Below are 21,366 nucleotides of genomic sequence, written 5' to 3'. Positions count from 1 at the left end.
AGGAACTGGCCCATTGCCAAGTTCCTACAATTCTCCAACTAACCAGTTTAGTCACCTCCATCCAGATTAAACAATACTTGCTAATAAAATATTAAAGCTGCACCTCCATGCATTTATATCCAAAGATGGTATCTCGTGTTGGCAACCAAACTTTGTAAGAGTCAACAAGATGGTACTAGTTTTAAAAGGCCTATTAAAGGGTCATAGAGAGCAGCTAAACCTTGGCACTATGGCAGGACTGGAATTCCTGGAGTCCCGGTAAGACTACTGAGGAAAATGCAGACCATTTGCAATGAGGGACCTGAACAATTTTGTATGATGACCATCAAGAACTGCAGCCACAATGAAATGAAGCCCACTGGACTGGAGTCTAGGGGGTAGGCTATATAGGATGCTGTCAAGAGTGGAGACAGAGGGGTGACTTGGGCACCTTAGAAACACAAGGATCTCAAATGAATCCCAGATATTAAGCATTGAGTTGTTTACACTGTTAATGTTTGGGCTTGCCTTGCCCAGGTGATGACTGTGCCCTGTTTCTTCTCTGTTAAAAACTCTAGCAGGGCTCCCAGAGGTGCCCTGGGATATCCCTATCTCATGAAGCAGCAGGACAATGACCTAAGTAGTCTAGCAAAGAGCCTATAAAATGTCTTTCCTCACTTAAAGTTTATTCAGGCTAAAAATCTCACTTAGGAATATATGTATAGTCTCTTTGTCTCTTCTTTTTTTAAGCTTTAGCTATTTTGATAAACTAAGTCAGATAAGAAAGATACTATGATGATACACCATGAAAAGGCCAGGAAAGGGGTTGGGGATTTAGCTCAGTGGTAGAGTGTTTGCCTAGCAAGCCCAAGGCCCTGGGTTCAGTCCCCAGCTCTGAAAAAAAAGAAAAAAAAAAAAAAAAAAAAAAAAAAAAAAAAAAAAGGCCAGAAAAGTAAAGTTGCCAGTCTCCTATGACTTGAAGTTTCATTTTGATACTCAAAAAGCTTCAACTCAAAAATTGTCATTTTTTAAAGGCTAAACCTAACAGGGATAAAAATACAAATGCTAATCTTATAAAAGCAAGTAACTTGTAAACTGTTAAAGATATTAAAATACAAAAGTTAGTAATAAGTTACCTTATAAATAACTAAATGTTTAATATGTAAATGATGCTAAATACAAATTTTAGAGTCCTGAATGTTTTCAAGGTTAAACATAAAACAAATAACTAAAAACAAGTAAAATTTACTTAAAATCAGGTATACTTAATAAGTGGCCCTCATAACTTTACAGAGTTCCAATGAACATGACATTTAATCTGTTTAATGAAAAAAAATATTCCTATGATTGATCGAAATGTCAGCTCCTACAGGCAACTATAGGGTCTCTAAGGCGACGACGGGTGAGGCACACACACAGGTTTGGATAATGATGATGCTAACCACCGGGAAAATTGCCCCATGCTTCACCTGCTGCCAGGGAGGGCCCTGACAACAGTGCTGTGGGCACTACTGCACATGCAATGCTGTCCTAACATGACAGCTGAAGACAGACCTCTGCCCACAACAGACTACCACTGAAGCCTAGCATGACTGTCTAAGTAGTGTTATGTTAGGCCTCTGTCACTTTAATTGATATTTCCTGCTATAATTTATCTCTCTCATACCTCTAATGATGTTGATAGCTAACTGTAGCTTTATCAATTTAGCAACAGCTTGCCTGGTTAACACATTTCATATATGAAAATCAGGCCTTGAGCCAGGTGTAGTGATGCATACCTGTAATTCTAGCACTTGAGAGGTAGAGGCAGGCAGAGCTCTAAGTTTGAGGCCAGGCTGGTCTACAGAACAAGTTCTACACAGAGAAAACCTGTCTCAAAAAACCAAAAACGATTTAAATAAGCTTCATTAAGTTGCAATTTGAATTGACCTGTCACAAGTCAAATGGACTAAGTACTTCTATCATGACAACAATCAACACCCTAAGTTTCCTTGCCTATTACCTATTCCTGTAGGGAGAAGGTCCAAATGTAAAATTTTCCTTAAGTTCCTTAACTTTAACCTCCGTTTGCAGTCTATGTCTGTCCTGCAGATTCCTACTTGGCTGACAAACACCATCTAGGAATCAGTTACTCACTACAAATTGTTCCAAAGATTATCTATACCATGTCTACACAAGTAGACTACAAAACCAGGGAGCTCTGGACTTGCAGAAAGCTGATTTGAACCAGTACAGCAGACATGATTGTTTGGTCTCTTCAGATACTTCTTTTTTTTTTTGGTTCTTTTTTTTTTTTTTTTTTTCCGGAGCTGGGGACCGAACCCAGGGCCTTGCGCTTCCTAGGTAAGCGCTCTACCACTGAGCTAAATCCCCAGCCCCTCTTCAGATACTTCTGATGAATGCCCCACTGCCTGAGTCTCTTTCCTGGCTTCTGACTAACATTCCAGACTTCCTGTGTCCTGACAATTTCAGCTGAGAAGCCATTACAGAAGAGAGTATGTCACCTCTTTAAATCTCATTCAGTGGGAGTAATATTTCTCTCTTCTCACTTGATTTCTCTTTTAAAAGTAAACCAGCAAAGCTTATAATAATTACCATATTTAGCAGAGAGAAAATATTAATAAATAAGATGTCTCATGGGGGCTGGGGATTTAGCTCAGTGGTAGAGCGCTTACCTAGGAAGCGCAAGGCCCTGGGTTCGGTCCCCAGCTCCGAAAAAAAAAGGAAAAAAAAAAAAAAAAAAAAGATGTCTCTCAAAATAGAAAAGACTATAACTGGCAGCTGCTACTGAAAAAAAACAAAACAAAAACAAAAACAAAAACAAAAAACAGATGTCAGTTTGAGGCCATTACTGAAGCTCTTAGCCGGGATGATGGTGTATACTTAATCAGTGGCATGGATTTCTCTGAATTCAAGGCCAACCTGGTCTATTTAGGAGATCCAGGCCAACAAAGGCTACACAGTTAAGACTGGTTTCAAAACAAAACAAACAAACAAAAAAACAAAGTAGAAGAAACTGGGGCTCTATGTAACAAATTATGTCCAAGTCACCACAGACAATTGTTGGACAACATACGCAAGCAGATCTCTGAGAGTTTGAGGACAGCCTAGTCTACAAAGCAAGTTCCAAGACAGCCAGGAAAAAAAATAAATAAAACAAACCAGAGGAAAAAAATAGATATTGTTAATTTAAAAAAAAAAAAGACAAAAATCACATTTTTTAGAACTGGTTAAAAAAAAATCCCTGGTATTAAAAAAATAAGTGAAAAAAAGAAAAGAAAAAAACAAAAACAAAAACAAAAAAAACCCTAAGTGTGATTAGGTTAAAAATAAGCACTGACATGGGGAAATGCCAGGGTCATGAGTGCTACTCAGAAATGCTTGGTTGGTGTCATTGGGTAGATAGTTACTAAGGGCCTAGACTCCCAGTAGAAGGGACTTCTAGACTTGCCTTATTGTTACAAAGTCAGTGATCCCGAAAGAAAAATACAAACTGCCCAAGTACAAAGAGATTCTATGGAAGGAAGTCTAGACTGAATCAAGGAGACAATTTAAAAAGTCACTGGTTTTCATGTCCAGCAAACTGGGAGTACACACCTAGCCCAATCTGAGTGGAAGTGCTAGACAGTCAAAAACTCATTATCTATTAGGAAAGCGTGCTTCAGGTAACAGGGAAGAAAATCAAATGAGTATAGTGTGCATACTTGTTGATTCAGGTCAAGTTCAGCTATGAAGAAAGTTGAAGCATGAAACTCATCTCTTCCTCAGCACAAGGAAGAAATATTGAGGCCAATGCACCTGGGTAATGTTGTGGGATTCTACCTCAAACAACCACCACACACTATTACAACAGCAACTCTGTCTAGAAAAGTAAAGCATGTGGGTTTAGGACAGAGAAAAAAGGCCAGAAACAATAGAAATTGACTATGGGACTTGAAGAATGAATGGTGTAGGGAGGAGCTGGAGAGATGGTGTAGCGAATGGTTAAGGGCTCTGACTCACTCTGACTTTCTTCCAGAAGATTCCCAACACCCACATGCCAACACCCACATGGTACCTAACAACGGTGTGTAATTCTCAGTGCCAAGAAATCCAGCAAACTCTTTGAACTGTTTGGGCACGAGGCAGTAACATATGTGCAGGCAAGCTACCTGTTAGCATTCCTTCTAGGCTCTGCCCAGCTGGCTTACTATAAAAGGGGCTGTTTGCCCCCTTCTAGGTCTCTTACTCCCTTATTCTCTCTGGCTCTCTTCTTTCCCTGACTCCTTTCTCCCTTTCTCCCCATTCTCCTCCCATCTCTCTCTCCACATGCTCCTGGTCAGCCTATCTCTCCTCTCTCGCCTCCCCCTCTCTTCCTCCAGCCATGTCTTTTTTTTTTTTTTTTTTTTTGGAGCTGGGGACCGAACCCAGGGCCTTGCGCTTCCTAGGCAAGCGCTCTACCACTGAGCTAAATCCCCAACCCCCCTCCATCCATGTCTTATAGAACAGTAGATGGAGTAGGAAAAAAGGGAGAGAGTGAAAAGGCCAGTATTAGCCATGAGAAGAGATGATCAGTGTATAAGCAAGGAAACCATGGCTAGTGAGATCTGATCTGGAACCTGGACAACCCTGAGGAGTAGCGCTGCACTGCCTAGTGACTGGAGTTTAGGAGTGACCTAAGCAGCACGGGTATGAGCAGCCCCACACCTCTCCAGTGCACTGCGTTCACAAAGCCCCAGGCTGACAAAGTCTCCACCGCTACTCTGCTAGGAGCACACTTCTGCCTGAGGAGCGAGGTTTAACTGTGAGGATAACAAACTGGAACTGGTTATGAAAGACGCAAACCATAGGTATAGAGCACCACGTCCGGTTTGTGCAAACCATAGGTATAGAGCACCACGTCCGGTTTGTGCAAACCATAGGTATAGAGCACCACGTCCGGTTTGTGCAGTACTGGGGATCTGATCCAGACCTTTATAATTAAAGCCAAGAACTATACCAGCTCAACTATATATATCCTTAGCCCTCCAACAACCTATTTATTATAGTGTGAATGTGCCAAGTGTGTGGAGCTCAAAGGATAACTGGGAGTGGGTTTTCTCCTTTCATCTGGGTTCTAGGATTCAAATTAAGCACAAACTTGCATAAGCGAGTATTTTACCCACTGAACCATCTCATCAACTCTCAACTTAGATCCCAAGTTAGCCTCAAATTTGTAGTTCTTTTGCCTAAGCCTCTTGGTGCTGGGTTTAGAGGCATACACAACTACCCTCTGCAAAGTTTTTATTAATTAGTTTATTATTTGAGCTAGAGTAGCCCAGGCTGACCTTGAACTCACAACTGTCCCCTCTTCACTTCTGAAGTGCTGGAATTACAGATGTACCACCACACGCAGCTATATGAGTCCTGGGCTTCAGGCATGCTAAGCAAACACTTCACTAACTACATCCTGCAAAGTGCGCCATCTGTTCTCTTTTCTTTCCTTCCAGTTAGGAATTAAACTCATGAATGCTAGGCAGGTATTCTATTATTGAGATTTATTCCCAGTCCAGGTTTAAAAAGAAAAAGACAAAAATCACTTACTCTAGAAGAATATTATTCATATCTTGTGTAAAGAATTTTTTCCTTCCTTCTTCATCAAAAAGTTTGGCAGCCTAGAGAAACATAAAAGAGACAATGTAATTCACAACAAAAAACACTGACATGAATTGTCTAACAACAACAACAAGACAATAATTAGTAAACAATCATTATAAGTAAAGTAACACAAATTCTGACCCAGAGTCAGGCAAAGCCGTTTGACATCCGAATCAAACAGGCTATCATGTATTTTTGCTGCAGTGGCTGTAACAGCCAGCACAGACTTAATGGCTGAAGAGATGGCTCAGAGGTTAAGAGTACTGTCTGTTTTTCCAGAGGTCCTGAGTTCAATTCCCAGTCATCAGAGTAGCTCATAACTATCCATAACGAGGTCTGGTGCCCTCTGCTGGCCTGCAGACATACGTGTAGACAGAGCACTGTATACATAATAAAGAAATAAATCTTTTTTTAAAAAAAAGCAAAAACTTGGGGCTGGAGAGATGGCTCGGTGGTTAAAAGCACTAACTGCTCTTCCAGAGGTCCTGAGTTCAATTCCCAGCAACCACATGGTGGCTCACAACCATCTGTAATGGGATCTGAAGCCCTCTTCTGGTGTGTCTGAAGACAGCTACAGTGTACTCATATAAAATAAATCTTAAAAAAAAAAACAAAAAACAAAAACAAAATCTTTAGAAAGAGATAGATAGATACATAGATACATAGATACATAGATAGACAGACAGATAGACAGATAGAAAGAAAGAAAGAAAGAAACCAAACCTATAAATCAAAGGTTTAGAAGAAGTAGAAGAAACTTAGGTCAAAGGCACAAAATGCTTTCTTTTTTCTTGCTATATTTCATTTGTTTTTGTTGTTGTTTATTTCTTGGTCTTTTAAGACAGGGTATCATTATATAGCTTTTGCTGTCCTGTTGCTATGGAGACCAGGCTGGCCTTGAATTCACGGAGATCCACCTGTCTCTGTCTCTTGAGCAGTGTGATTAAAGATATATGCCACCATGCCCCACGCACCACCTTACAGAAAATATTTTCAACACAATCATAAGGAAAAAATTCACAAAACTAGGGAAAAAATGCCTACCAAAATGCAAAAGGCATACAGAATATCAAATAGACAGGACCAAAAGACAACATGTAGTAGCCAAAACATTCAATGTTCAAAACAAAGAAAGCATATTCAAAGTTGCAAGACAGAAACAAAGTAGCATTATGACGCCAGGCATGCCTGTGAGAGCAGCAGCTGGCTTCTCAACAGACTCTCTAAAGCCAGAAGGGCTTGGGCAGATGTTTTACAAGTCTGGATGACTACTGATGCCAGTAGACATTTCTCTTTACTAACCAGAAGAGAAAGGAGAGCCTGCAAAGATAAAAGGCAGTTTCAAGGAATTTATGATCACCAAGCCAGCCTCACAAAGGAAACCTTAAAGGAATACTTGGGACTGAAGAAAGAGTTTGGCACATTCAAGAAGTAGTAACAGGAAAGCATAACAAAGGATAACTAAGAAAATCAAATGCAATAAAGTCAACAAAAGGACAGTTATATATACACACATGTATCTTTCAAGAATAACTGTAGGTATCAATGGTTTTAACTCTCCAAACAAAAGATTCAGACTAGCAAAATGAATTAAGAAACACTATCCATCACTTTGTTACCTTCAAGAAACATACCTCACCACCAGAGACAGAGTCCGTCTTAGAGGACAAGGATGGGCAAACATGCCAAGAAGATAGATGTCCTGAACTAAAATAAGGACACCACATACTGACCCAGGGTAATGTCCATCAAGACATTACAATCTTAAAAATATATGCACTAAATTTTGATGCACTCACTCCTACAAAGCAAATACCTCAGATGTAAAGTATCAGGTTAACACACACACATTATCAGTAGCTGGCTTTAATAACCCATTTTGACCACCTCTCTCACCAATGGATCGATCATATAAATAAAAAATGAACAGAGAATTAATTAAACGACATCATAGATCAAATAGATCTAATATATATGTATAGAACATTCCATCCAACCACTAGATCATATACATTCTCAGCAGTCCATTGAACCCTACACTAAAATACTGAGATGTAAAACCTATCTCAATAAATAAAGAAAATTGAAATAATTCCTTGAATTTTAACTGGCCATAGTGAAATATAACTATGTATCAACAGGAATAGGAACCATAGAAAACAGACCAGGCATTGTGGCAAAAGCCTGTAACTTCAGAAATTAGGGATACAGGGGACAACTCTCAGCATAATAATAGTAAAACACAACAAATCCACAGCTAACCTATGTTAAACACAGACAAACTTACAGCATTTCCACAAAAAAAAAAAAATCAGAAACAAGACAAGAATGCCTCTTCTCCCCACTCCACTCCAACACAGTAGTAATTAACCAACAAGACTAGAGGAGAGGAAAAAAGGGATACAAACAAGAAAGGAAAGGAAGAAGTCAGAGGATCCTTATTTGCAGATGATAAACATAAAAGACCTTAAGAGACTTCATCACAAAACTACAGCTGAGGAACACTTTCAGCAAAGTAACAGGGTACAAAACTAACACAAATCATGAGCTTTCCTATGTACCAAAGACGACAAAGCCAAGACAGAAATCAGGGAAACAATGCCATTCACAACTTATAAAAACAAAAAACAATTTTACAAAAAAAAACAAAAAACAAAAAAAAAAAAAAACAAAACCCTCTGACTAAAACTAAATGAGGAAGTAAAAGACTTGTACCTACGGCATAGGAGAGAACTTTACAAATAGAACTCTGGTAATGCAGGAATTAAGACCAACAATTAAAAATTGGACCTCCATAAAACTCAACTCTTTCTGTCCAGCCAAGGACATCATTCAAACGAAGAGGCAGTGTACAGAATGGGAAAAGATCTTTACCAGCTATGCATCTGACAGAAATGGTATCTAGAATATAAAAAACCAGACAACCCATCACTGCTGCTCTTCATTAACAGCCAGCAAATAGCCTAGATGTCAATCAACAGTAAACAGAGTGAACACATGGTACATTTAACTGCAAAGAAGAGTCAGGTGATGAAAAAAAAATGATGAAATTTGCAGAGAAATGACTGGAAATAATGACTCTAAGGTAATTCAGACCCAGAAAGATGCAGTCTCTCTTATTTGTGTATTCTAGCTTTGAACTTTTAGATATGTATTTAATTTGGAGCAACCATAGAAGTCAGGAAACTAGTTACTCCAGTTCCAGGAACCCAGTGCTCTCTTGTGGCCTCCATGGGCACCTACAGATATGTGCACAGACCATTTTACCTACACCCATAATCAAAAATGAAATAAAACTTTTAAGAAATATAGTCATCACTGGCCCTCTTAACGCACTTCCTCTAAGTTCTGCACTGAGAAAGGACATTCAAATAAATAAAAATATAGAACAGCTAATTCTATTCTGCTAGGGGTGAGCGAGCGAGTTTTGCCTTATGAATGAAGTACACTCTAGGTTGTTTGTAGTAGATGGGCCAGGCTGGCCTCCACCTGCAGACCCTTTGGTCTTTGACTCCATGCTAGAATTGCAGGCATCCACTACTGCACCTACCATTAAAAAGGTTTTATTACTTTTATAATAGGGGAAGAAAAGTTCAAAATTACTAAAATATGGCATGAATTCAGACAAACATGCAAGTAATCAAAGATCAATTTAAGGCAGGTCTGTCAAATTTGAATACAAACTATTCTGTATCTCAGATAAAGGAGCTGTGGGAGAGTGAGTTTGAAGCTGGTCAGACTAACGGTGAGTTAGAGCATGAGGAGAAACCAATGACGGCTGTCATGTGGGACTATAACTAATGCTTACTACAGCTTCTAATTAGCTGGAAACATAGATCATAAAGTAACTAGGAGTTCAAAATGTGGCTCACAGGTAGAGTTCTTTCTAGACAGAATCTCTCTGTGTAGTCCTGGCTGTCCTGGAATTCACTCTGTAGACCAGGCTGATACCAAACTAACAGAGATTTGCCTGTCTCTGCCTCCTGAATGCTGGAATTAAAGGTGTTCCAGCTGCCATCCCCCGGCCAGTGGCATAACTCTTGACCAAGTTTTATGAAACCCAGTATTTGATTTCCTGGAACTGCAAAAATATATAACAAAAGAAAACAACTACATGTTAAAACAGCTTCCACCAAGTAAGTTCAGGTACAACTTCAACAATGCTACTACGCATATACAGCCAATGTCTAAAAAACAGACTATGGAGAATAACAAGTTGTTGAGACTCTGGGTTGTTTTTGTCTTAAAACTTCAAACTAAGTGTCTGTGTAGCAAATAAAAAGCAAAAGCATCATTACACTTACTACACGAAGGTCCTCAATGCGTTTCTCCAGAAGCACAGGTAGACCATCTGGAAGTGTAGGAACCACCTTGGGCACAACCTGAGAGGCGAAGGTGGGCTGGGTGGTGTTTCCATTTTCTCCCCCTGACTCAGAGAGGGGACTTCCATCAGAAGTAGCATCCAGTAATCTGTCAAAGTCAAAATCATCCAGCATCTCTAGGGCATTTTCAGCTTCCTGAAATAGTTCATGCTCATTTGTGCTAACAAAGATAGGGAGGTCAGGATCAGCACTGTTCAGACTTAAGTCCGGGATATCATCCCCCAGGGTTGTGGCAGCACAAGGGGGCTTAGGCAGAGAGGAAGTTGATGGGATCACTGGGACTTTAGGGGTAGACTCCTTCTTCAAGGCATCCTTCTCTTTTTGGAATTTTCGTATCATGGCAGCCAAAGAAAGGGAATCTTTATATCGTTTTTTCTTTTTTTCAGACTTGTGTGAATTGAGAGCCACAACTCTGTGAAGGAGAGAAAGACTGGTTAGGCTTCATCATTTTAAAGTTAATCCACTATGTAAATAAGCGAAATAATTAAAAGAATCATGTAGGAGAGGCAGAACAAAATTTTGTCGTCTTAGTTTCTTATTAAACTTTCACATTAGCACCTTCAACATCTAGAGGACAGGGTTTTACACTCAAGCTCCTTAGATGTCATCCTCACCCTCCCAAGTCCAAAAATTACAGATTTGTGACAACACATATGGATTAAACTGGTTCTTTTAGGTTAAAAAGCTGTAGTGAACAAGACAGTCAATGAAAAATCTGTAAGTAATCTGAAACACCATGAGTCTCTAAAATGACATGTAGGTTAAATTAGACATAACTAAATACATTAGCGGTAAATATATATTTCTAAAATAAAACTGGAATATTATGATAATAATTTCCGAAAAGGCTTATTTAGCATACCCCAGTTGTTTGGGTACTTTTTTCCTTGGCTTCTTTTCTTTTTCCCCTTCCTCTTTCCGCTTCCGCTTCTTTGCCTCAATATCATCATCTTTTATTTTGGGAACCTACAAAATAGTGAGAGTGCATCATTTATTAATGTATCAATTATTTTCCTCTTTGATGTTAGTAATACAGCATCTAAGGTAGTAGTTTTTTAAAGTGGTTTTTTTGAGTTAGAATTACTTGCTTAAAGTACAGATTCTTGGGGTCTATAAGCATTCTTGCCTAAGTTTTTGTTGTTATTGTTGTCTATGTGTATAGGTATGTGAGTACAGATGTTTATGAAGCCAGAGGGTGACAATGGGTACGTTCTTCAATTGTTCTCCATCTCAGTCAGTTTCTCACTGAACATGGAGCTCACCAATTATAGACTGGCTTATGGGCAAGCCCAGATATCCTTCTGTCTATCTGTAGCTGTGATTCAGTTCACTGGGACCTCAGAGTTGACATTTTGAAAAAGGACTTTAGTGATTCTGGTAAATATACAGGCTTTGACCCCATAGCAGAAAACAATTATGGATAATCTTAACTTCTGAGATACAGTACAACAACAGAAGCTGTTACAAATTAGGTCTGAGGGAAACTCAATAGTTATGGATGGTTCTTATACAGAAAATCTTACTTTCTTGTTTGTTTGCCCATTTTGTTGTTTTATTTTTGGAGGCAGGGTCTCACTCTGTATCCATGGCTGAAAACCAGCTATGGAAACCAGGCTGACTTTGAAATCACTAAGATCCACCTGCCTCTGCCTCCTAAATTCTGAAAGCAAAGATTGTTTGTGTGGTTGATTTTGTTCCTTTTAAAGAGTGTAGAGATCGAATCCAGGGCCTTGTGCAAAGGACACAATGATTCTACTATTAAGCTATCCCCTGCCCACATCTAAACAAACATTTTAAACAAATAATTAAGTACAATTTCATTAAACAATACTTTTCCTTATGTTCATAGTTGTGGCACAAATATTCAAAAAGTCTATCCTAAGGCTAGGCCTAGTGGCACATGCCTTTAATACCAGCACTCAGGAGGCAGAAGCAGTTAAATTTCTGTGAGTTTGAAGCCAGCCTGATGTGCATAGCAAATTCCAGCCCAGTCAGTGCACAAGTATATCCTGGGGGAAGAAAGATGGCTCAGCAGGCAAAAGTGCTTGCCATGCAAGCCTCGTAGCCTGAGTTGAATCACCGGAGCTCACAGTGGATGGAGAGATCCAACTCTCAAGAATATTGCATACACATGCTTGCACACACTCATCACTAGATACATACAATAGTAATAATAAATGAATAACCAAATCATACTCTGGTCTGGGTGTACAGCAAGAATTCCTGGGCTCATGTTTTTAGCAAGCACACACAGCAAAAATATAAACAAAATAAAACAGAAAACATATCATATTAATTCTATGCTTCCCTTACCACTGAGATGTCAAACTCACCTTGGGTGGCTTGTGCTTCTGGTTATCTGTAAAATCATCTTCTTCAGTATCTGAAGCTTGGCGAAACTGCAGAGTGCCAGTGTTGATATAGAAGCCTCCATATTTTGTTGTTAGAGAAGCAGGGACTAATTCGTCATACTAGAGCAAAAAACGTTTCAAATATACTCTTCTGTCTATAATTCTATAAACATGTCAAAGAATAACACTTCCTGACAACTTCCTGAAACACTAACTGCATATCTAGCCATCCCACTACTAGGCATACTCCCAAAGATGATAACATCAGTGCGCCAAAGATACGCCATGTTTCTGCTTCAAATGCAGCATCATTTGCAAAAGCCAACACTGGAGCAACCTAAGTGTCCAGCAGTAAATGAGAGGAATATTAAAATGTGGTACATTTACTTATATAATGAAACATTATTTGGCACTAAAACAGAAAGCCTGCACTGGTTGTGATGGCACATGGCTTTAATCCCACTCGGAAGGCAGAGAGGTGGGTGATCTGTGAGCTCAGTGCCAGCCAGGTCTACATAGTGAGTTCCAGGACCACCAGAGCTAGATAGGGAGACCCTTTCTGAAAAAAAAAAGAAAAAAAAAAAGCCAGAAAATCCAATTCAATATATAAAAGACATTATGTTAAGTAAAATAAGCCAGCAAAGAGAAACCAGTACCATACAGTATCTATATGTGAACACAGAGGTTTGAGATAAAGGCAGAAAGAAGTGAGGGAGAAACTGGTTGATAAACGTTGTATTTAGAAATAGCTAGGGGCTGGGGATTTAGCTCTGGGGCTGGGGATTTAGCTCAGTGGTAGAGCGCTTACCTAGGAAGCACAAGGCCCTGGGTTCGGTCCCCAGCTCCGAAAAAAAGAACCAAAAAAAAAAAAAAAAAAAAGAAATAGCTAGGGGATTATCCAGGCTAATTAGTGATCCTCTGATCATTAAAATTGTTTGTTGATTTAAAATAAATGGAGAGAAGACTACAGTAGATGTTGATGGAGAGAATAAGTTTAGAAAAAGTATCTGGGGTTGGGGATTTAGCTCAGTGGTAGAGCACTTGCCTAGGAAGTGCAAGGCCCTGGGTTCGGTCCCCAGCTCCAAAAAAAAAAAAAAAGAAAGAAAAAGTATCTGGAATTAAAGGCAATTCTGATCATTCAATGTTACTTAAGAGAGGAGTTTCCAGAAGAACCCTGACGGATGGTGTTAAGAACTCATGGTTCTGTTCTTTATTCCCTTCCCCTTGCCACTGCCCTTCATGACAATAATCCTAATGCAGAGTCTAAACCAACCAGAGTAGAGAACTGAGCATTCAGATAGAAAGTCAGTCCTAAAAACCCCAGCAATGTGCAATTTTGTTAATAAGGAGATGACGCAGAATAAGAAAATTCTTTGTCTTGCCTCTGTGTGTAAGTAGAAATATATTTTCAAGTATTTAAAACAAAAGTAAAGCATACTTCTTCAAAGAAAGCCGAAAACCACATTCAGAGCAAGGAAAGATACAGAATCAAGCAGTATGCTGGGAAACTAACAGACTCAGCCTCAAAAATCTAGTTTAAGGTTTATCGTTTCGCCCAGTGGAGATGGACGAAAAGCAAATATTCAATGGAGGCCAATCCTAAGCAATCAGTGTTTATTTGAGAATGAAAAAAAAAAAAGCATTCTGTACCTAGCAGTACTCAGATGCCTGGAAACAGGATGTCTCACTAATCTCCTCCTGGGATTCTTCAGATTACACTGTGCTTTGTTTTTAAAGAAAACATCCATGGGAGTGGAGAGATGGATTAGCAGTTTAAAGCACTTGCTGCTCTTACAGAGGGCCTAGGGTTTTCTTCCCATCACCCATATAGTGGCTCACAACCGTTTAGGGGACCCAAAGCCCTCTTTTGATCTCTGTGGGCACGAGGCACACATATGATACACAAATACATACTCAGGAAAAAACACCTGTACATGTAAAATAAAATTTTAAATAATCTTTAAAAGAAAAGATGCCGGGCACAGTGGTGCACATCTTTGATCCCATCACTTGAAAGGCAGATCTCTGTGAGTTCAGGGTCAGCCTGCTGTACAAAGCAGGTTCTAAGGCAGTCAAAGTTGTTAAGAGAATTTCTGTCTCAAAAAACAAACAAAAAGAAAAGAAAGACAGAAAGAAGAAAAACATCCTTGTCACAAGTAAGGAAAAAGCCTATTTTACTGGTTACTATATAAATAAAAGGCATGGTAATGGCACACATCTTTAATCCCAACATTCAGGAGATAAAAAGGCAGGTGGAACTCTGAGTTCAAAGCTAGTCTGGTGTACGAGGACACCCAGGGCTACATAGAGAGACCCTGTCTCAGGGAAGTAGAAAGAAAGAAAGAAAGAAAGAAAGAAAGAAAGAAAGAAAGAAAGAAAGAGAGAGAGAGAGAGAGAGAGAGAGAGAGAGAGGAGGAAGGAGGGAAGGAGGGAGAGAAAGAAGAGAAAAAAAAAAGAAAGAAAATTATTAAGGCTAAGCATTACGTTATGATGGGATTTTTTTTTTCCTTTTTTTTTTTTCAGAGCTGGGGACCGAACCCAGGGCCTTGCGCTTGCTAGGCAAGCGCTCTACCACTGAGCTAAATCCCCAACCCCCTCATGATGGGATTTTTAACTAATTCCTTTCAAAGATTATGGAAAAGGAAAAAAGTTTAATTATGCTGAATTTCAAAGCCGTGAAATGGAGAAAATAAACTATTCTTTTGATTTAGTAGATGCACTGCCCTTCACACCTCATGGAAAAGATCAGTATTACTGCAAGTGAAAGACTGAGAAAGATGAAAATGACTCTGTGGTACATCCCTCTATCTTTGGTTTCATATACTGAAAATACCACTAGCTCTCAATGATTCTTCACATGGATGCTTCTCTTTGGTTCTCATGATAGCCTTGGGAGGAGGGAAGGCAAACATTATCCCTATCTTGCAAGTGAAAACTGGTAAGGATCTATCCAAAGCCAGTTTGTATCTTTACTCAAGTCACCAGCCAACTCTCAACACATTTGCTAAACCAAACCACTTCTTCATGAGGGAAAACATGCATCCCAGATACTCAGGGCAATCATAACTACTCTAAGCCTTCTTTCTGTTGGGCTTTCTACCCTAGCACTGCTCAGAATAACTTTACAGGTATGTAATTGAGCTATCTAAGAACAATGTTAAAAGAAAATGAAACAACTTAAGATATCCTTGCTCTAAATCCTTTGCAAAAGACTAATAAGAACTTGGCAAACCTCACAACATTAACTTCTGAAGGCTATATGCTTAGTCCTTTTACAGTTTAGAAAAATAAAACTGAGACTGACTTTTAGGCATTTAATAATAAGGTAGCAAAAGACTATAAACACTCACTGGGAATAGATGACTTTTAATTTAAAAAGCTTATTGGCAACAAATCAATACAAGCAAGGTGTCCTTTGATTGGATTATAACTGTTTTATGTCTGAATTATAAAAAGAACAAGGTGACTTTTAAAAGATCAATGACAGGGCTGGGGAGATGGCTGAGACGTTAAGAACACAGGATGCTCTTTCAGAGGTTCTGATTTCAATTCCCAGCAACCACATGGTAGCTCATGGCCATCTGTAAAGGAGATCTGATGCCCTCTTCTGGCCTGCAAGTGTACATGTAGACAGCACTCATACCTAAATGAATAAATCTTTAAAATGCTTTTTTAAAAAAGATCAATGACAAAAGATTACTGAAGAAATCAACAACTTATACCTACAGAATTCATCCTTGTCAAAGCAGCAGTTTTCAAAGTTTCTTCAACCCAAGTTAAAAAAGCTGTATCAAAACCCAGCATTCTCATACACAATGAAAGTGAAGTTATCTATGATACAACATTTTCCATTAGATTTGTTTCCTTTGAAATACTAGTGAGGGCTAGAACATATGTCTCAGCAGTTAAGAACACTAATTTGCAGAGAACCAAGATCCATTCCTAGCACCCACATGATGGCTCAAAACTATAACTCCAGTCCCAGGGAACTTGGCTTCTGATTGTTGCAGATACCAGGCATGCATGTTTTGCACATAGATACACACAGGCAAAATACACATACGGATAATTACACAATAAGTCATATGGTCTAAATTGGCACATAATTCATATATTAGGTGCAAAATTAAGTTGAAAATTATTTAATCAAATATTATAAATATTGTTAAGTGATACTTAAACACCACAGATGAAAGTTCATCTATGACGGTTTCCATTAGAAGGCACTCTCAAAGAGTAAATACTTAGTCAGGCAGTGATGCACCTTTAATCCTAAAACTTGGGAGGCAGAGGCAAGGGATTCAAGGAGCCTGGTCTACTGATTGAGTCAAGGACAGCCAGGGCTACTCAAAGAAGCCCTCCCCAACCTGCCCCCCAAAAATCAAAACTGAAGACACTAAGATTGTTGGCGCTGCTAGAGATCAAGAGGGTGGGAGGGATGAACAGGCAGAACATAGAGAATTTTTAGAGTGAAACTACTCTGTATAGTCATAACGGTAGACATATGTCAATAAACATTTGTCTAAACTAACACAATCTATCATGCCAGCAGGTACAAACTATGAACTTAGGTGATAACAGTGTTCATCAACTGTAACAGATAGACCACCTTAGACGGTATGTTGATAGTAAAGGAGACCGTGTGTGTGTGTGTGTGTGTGTGTGTGTGTGTGTGTGTGTGTGTGTGTGTGTGTGTGTGTAGCCAATGGATATGGAAGTTCTTTGTACTTTCTGTTCAGTTTTGCTGTGATTCTTAAACTGTTCTAGCCAGACATGGTGGTCCAAGGAAATCCTAGTGAGTTTGAAGCTAGCCTAGTCTATATATGTTCCAAGACACCCAGAGCTATACAGTAAGATTCTGACTCAAAAAAACCCCCTGGGTTGGGAATTTAGCTCAGTGGTAGAGCGCTTGCCTAGCAAGCGCAAGGCCCTGGGCTCGGTCCCCAGCTCCGAAAAAAAGAAAAAAAAAAAAAAAGAAAAGAAAAGAAAAGAAAAAAAAAAAAACCCTAAAAACTAAAAAAATAGCTGGTGTGATGGTACATGCCTTTAATCCCAGCACTCAGGAGGCAGGCAGAAGTAGGCAGATCTGAGTTCAAGGCCAGTATGTTCTACATTTCAGAGCAAACAGCCAGAGCAACACAAAGAAATCCTGTCTCAAAACAAAACAAAAACCTAAAAACCTAATGAATTAAAAAAAAAATCTGTTCTAAAATACTTTAAGAAGCTATTTAAGTAAAAAGATGGGCACATGCAACGGCCATGAATGAATTTCCTTTTGGGTAAATCAGAATTTTAAATCTACATATTAGCATTATTACTGTTTGATACTTGTTAATACTTTTTTTTTTTAATTCTTTTTTTCGGAGCTGGGGACCGAACCCAGGGCCTTGCGCTTGCTAAATCCCCAACCCCAACACTCTTTACTATATTTAAATTTACATTCTTTTGATCTCAAAGTAACTCTGGGAGATCGTAATTGCACAGAAACTGGTAGATAATAAATGCACAGAAAATTAGCTAACACTGACATATGTTTTCTTGATCAAATGTCAAATTAGGAACTAATAATATAAAACTAGAACCTTGGGGGGTTGGGGATTTAGCTCAGTGGTAGAGCGCTTGCCTAGGAAGCGCAAGGCCCTGGGTTCGGTCCCCAGCTCCGAAAAAAAAAAAAAAAAGAACCAAAAAAAAAAAAAAAACAAAAAAAACAAAAACTAGAACCTTGGACTTCCTACACTGAGTTCCAAGTAATAGTCAATAACCTAAATAGAAACATCCCAATCTTAACTTGCCAATTGCTAAGGTGAGCGCTCTCTAATCTAAACAGCTAATATGCCTTAGCACAAATAGTTTAGGAACGTGATATCCAGTGTGCACTGCACTGACAATCAGTCCAACCACTCTCATACCAGTATAAGCTCGATCTGTCACCATATATGCAACCAAGGCTCTATCACCATGCAAAGGCTATACCAATTTGCAAACCATAAGATATTTAAGTACTGTCATTAAGTACTACAGAAGATATGATAATCCTAAAGGACATCATAATCCCAGGCATTAGAGTAATCTAATACTCAGATAAAAATGGAAGACCCTTACCCACTACAAAACATGACAAGCCTTAATTCATGTACTAAAAAAGACAGAGTACTAATAATTCTTATATGTTGTCCCAAATTTCATCTTCCTTTCATAAGGGAAATTGGATGCTAAGGTTGTAGAATTTGGTCAAAACATACTGGTGATAAAGTCTGGTGCTTAATACACCACCCCTGTAGTAAGGTATACAACAACAACAACAACAACAATAACAACAACAACAACAACAGACTGAATAGTTTTAGCTATCTGCCAAACTAACTTTAACTCTAGAGCACCAACTCTCAGGACTACTTGGCTTGCAATTTATAAGTCATTCCAAAATGCCCTCCAGAAGCTTGCCTCAGGATGGACCCCATGACTAATAAATTCTACTGCTAGCAATTTGCCTCAGCCATATTATTTCAACTCTATAAAGTGTCCTGAATATATGTTTATTCAAGTAGATGAATGCACACAAGATACTCAACTACCTGCAAACACATAACCCTGAGAATTAAAACTTTTTTTACTAAAATCAGTAAATGATATATTGTTAAAAACCATTAAAAGCAGTATATATGTGCTAATATATACTACTAAAAGATGTTGACTTTTAAAAAAGAATATTTAAAATACATATGATAATATTTGTTTATTTTTTACAAGGACATACAGGTTGAATGTTTATTAGATAAAGAATTTCTTGATGACTACAAAAGAACTTTATGTTTATGTTTTGGTGGGGGACATTTGGGGAATACTTGACCTTGTACTTAGTATCCATCTTCTGCGTTGTTGATTTAACATAACTGATTTATGTATGTATATGCTGCATGTGACTGTATGAAGGTGCACTGCCTTCCATGTGTGCATGTGGGTATTGAGGCTAGAGGTCTATGTTCGCAGGGGTCTTCCTAGTCTCTCCTCATTTTATTTTTCAGTCTCTCACTGATCTGTTAATCCTGCCTGAATGGCCAGCCCTAGGATCTGTCTACCTGGTGCGTGCGTACGTGCATGTCACTTTTACATGAGTGTTAGATCCAAATTCAAGTTCTCAAGCTTGCATGGCAGACACTTTCCTTCTAAGCCACCTCCCCAGCATTATAAGTGATTCTTTTAAGAGCTAGAAAAATAAAACCCAAGAAGTCCTAAGAACAAAAAAAAATTTGTTTAAGCTGTATACCCAGAAACTGTAATTCAATAAATTAGTTAAGACAAATGTATCAGGGAGACATGGCTCAGTGTTAAAACGCATATTCTCACAGAGGACCAAACTTCAATTCACAGCACCCGTATCAGGCAGCAAATAACTGTCTAGAACTCCAACTTCAGGGAGCTAATACCTCTCTGATTTCCCTGGGCACATACACATACACATATACATAACACATAAATAATAAAATTTTACAAAATTAAGAAAGCACATCAAGGGGTTGGGGATTTAGCTCAGTGGTAGAGCGCGCTTGCCTAGGAAGCGCAAGGCCCTGGGTTCGGTCCCCAGCTCCGAAAAAAAGAACCAAAAAAAAAAAAAAAAGAAAGCACATCAATGTTTTCCACTATTGATTAAGTTTAATGTAATCATTTTCAGCATTTGATTAGAACATTATTCCCTCTCCTGAGTATGAGTATGAATGTGTGTGCTTGTGTATAAGAGAGTGCATGTGCTTCTGTGATTACTTATGTGCTTCTGTTTTTAGATAGGGTCTCATAAATCTCAGACTACACCCTCAATTTGCCACGTACTCAGGAATGACCTTGAGCACCTGATTCCCCCATCTCTACAAATGCTGGGATTGCCAGTATATAATACTGTGCCTTTGTCCTTTTTGAAAACTTTACTTCTTAGTTTGGGCAAGGAGTAATGATTTCTCTAGGAATTAATGCTAACTATGTACCTGAAAATAAGTAACTGACTAACCTCAAAACATTCTGGAAAGACCTGAAAGCACAGCAAAGTACAAGTAATGGCCTACTATCTTGTTGGCAAACCAGGACTTGCGGGCCAAGCTCAGCCTAACAGTTTATTACACAGCCTGCCAGAATGAATTTTGCATTTTTTAAGTGGTGGGGAAAACATCAAATTAAATATTCTGTGATGCATGAAAATTACATGAGTTTAAATTTTACAGTCTATCAGTAAAGTTTTACCCTTCACATTGCCACAGTAATCTATGTACATATTCTCTGTGACTGTGCTCATGCTAGAGTAAGAGAAGAGCTATAAGAGACACCATATGGCCCACAGTCTAAAATATTTACCACATGGCCCTTTAGAGTTTGCCAAAACCTGGCCTATGACAGCAATATAGTAACAACTTACCATGAACAAGCCAACATTAGAAAAATGTAAATCTACAGTTAAGAAAAAATTCAAGCTATATAAACAGCTTTAAAAAGCACAAATAAACATCCCCGGAAATATTTTAAGTTGCCTTGACGTCTACTGCCAAGAGCTTCCTGCCATATTGAAAATATAGTACTCACAGCCTCTGAGTTATCAATAAACGGGTCTGTCTCATCGTAGCCAAAGCCTATATCAATTAAATCCTGCAGCCGATCCTTCCGGTGTTTACGGGCTTTCCCACCCTGCAAAGAAGAGAGACATTAGATTTACTCAGCACCAGTACTGCTTCCATGAATTAAAAAAGGCCTTTTAGAGAATTCACATCCTTTTTGTAGAGAAACCCTCTGTAGGCAATTGTACCTCCCCATATCTGGCATGTAAAGTGCACTTAGTGACTGCTTCTTTCTTCAGAGTACAACAAGCTGGACAAAGTAACTATAAGGTAGAAAATCTGTCAACATGTCCTCAACCACATAGCAGAACAATGAGAAGTCAAATGGATGGCATCTATCTTTGAAATAATAAAAATTACTTTTCAACTCTGTGGTCTTCCTTCAAAAGCCTTTGTTCATCCACGAGGCTATAAAATAACTCATCAGTGTTCTGCAAA

General features: G+C 38.8%; 1 protein-coding gene across 8 annotated transcripts in view; it reads right to left on the bottom strand.

Moving 5' to 3' along the window:
• Ubn2 (ubinuclein 2) overlaps positions 1 to 21,366 on the bottom strand; it is an 87,975-nt gene that overhangs the window by 48,121 nt on the left and 18,488 nt on the right. For 5 of the 8 annotated variants that reach the window (XM_006236311.5, XM_063285997.1, XM_006236306.5 and 2 more), the window contains exons 3-7: positions 20,897 to 20,998; positions 12,311 to 12,448; positions 10,840 to 10,943; positions 9,894 to 10,389; positions 5,542 to 5,612 (exon numbers count right to left, since the gene is read on the bottom strand). In XM_006236311.5, the coding sequence (XP_006236373.1) occupies positions 5,542 to 5,612; positions 9,894 to 10,389; positions 10,840 to 10,943; positions 12,311 to 12,448; positions 20,897 to 20,998 (911 nt within the window). The remainder of the gene's footprint in view (positions 1 to 5,541; positions 5,613 to 9,893; positions 10,390 to 10,839; positions 10,944 to 12,310; positions 12,449 to 20,896; positions 20,999 to 21,366) is intronic. The other 3 variants (XM_006236308.5, NM_001134553.1, XM_063285999.1) reach the window with 1 other exon arrangement.

This window comes from Rattus norvegicus, chromosome 4, assembly GCF_036323735.1.
Source record: "Rattus norvegicus strain BN/NHsdMcwi chromosome 4, GRCr8, whole genome shotgun sequence".
Classification (NCBI taxonomy): Eukaryota; Metazoa; Chordata; class Mammalia; order Rodentia; family Muridae; genus Rattus; species Rattus norvegicus.
The sequence above is the reverse complement of the archived record's forward strand: the minus strand, read 5'-3'. Positions and strand labels throughout refer to the sequence as shown.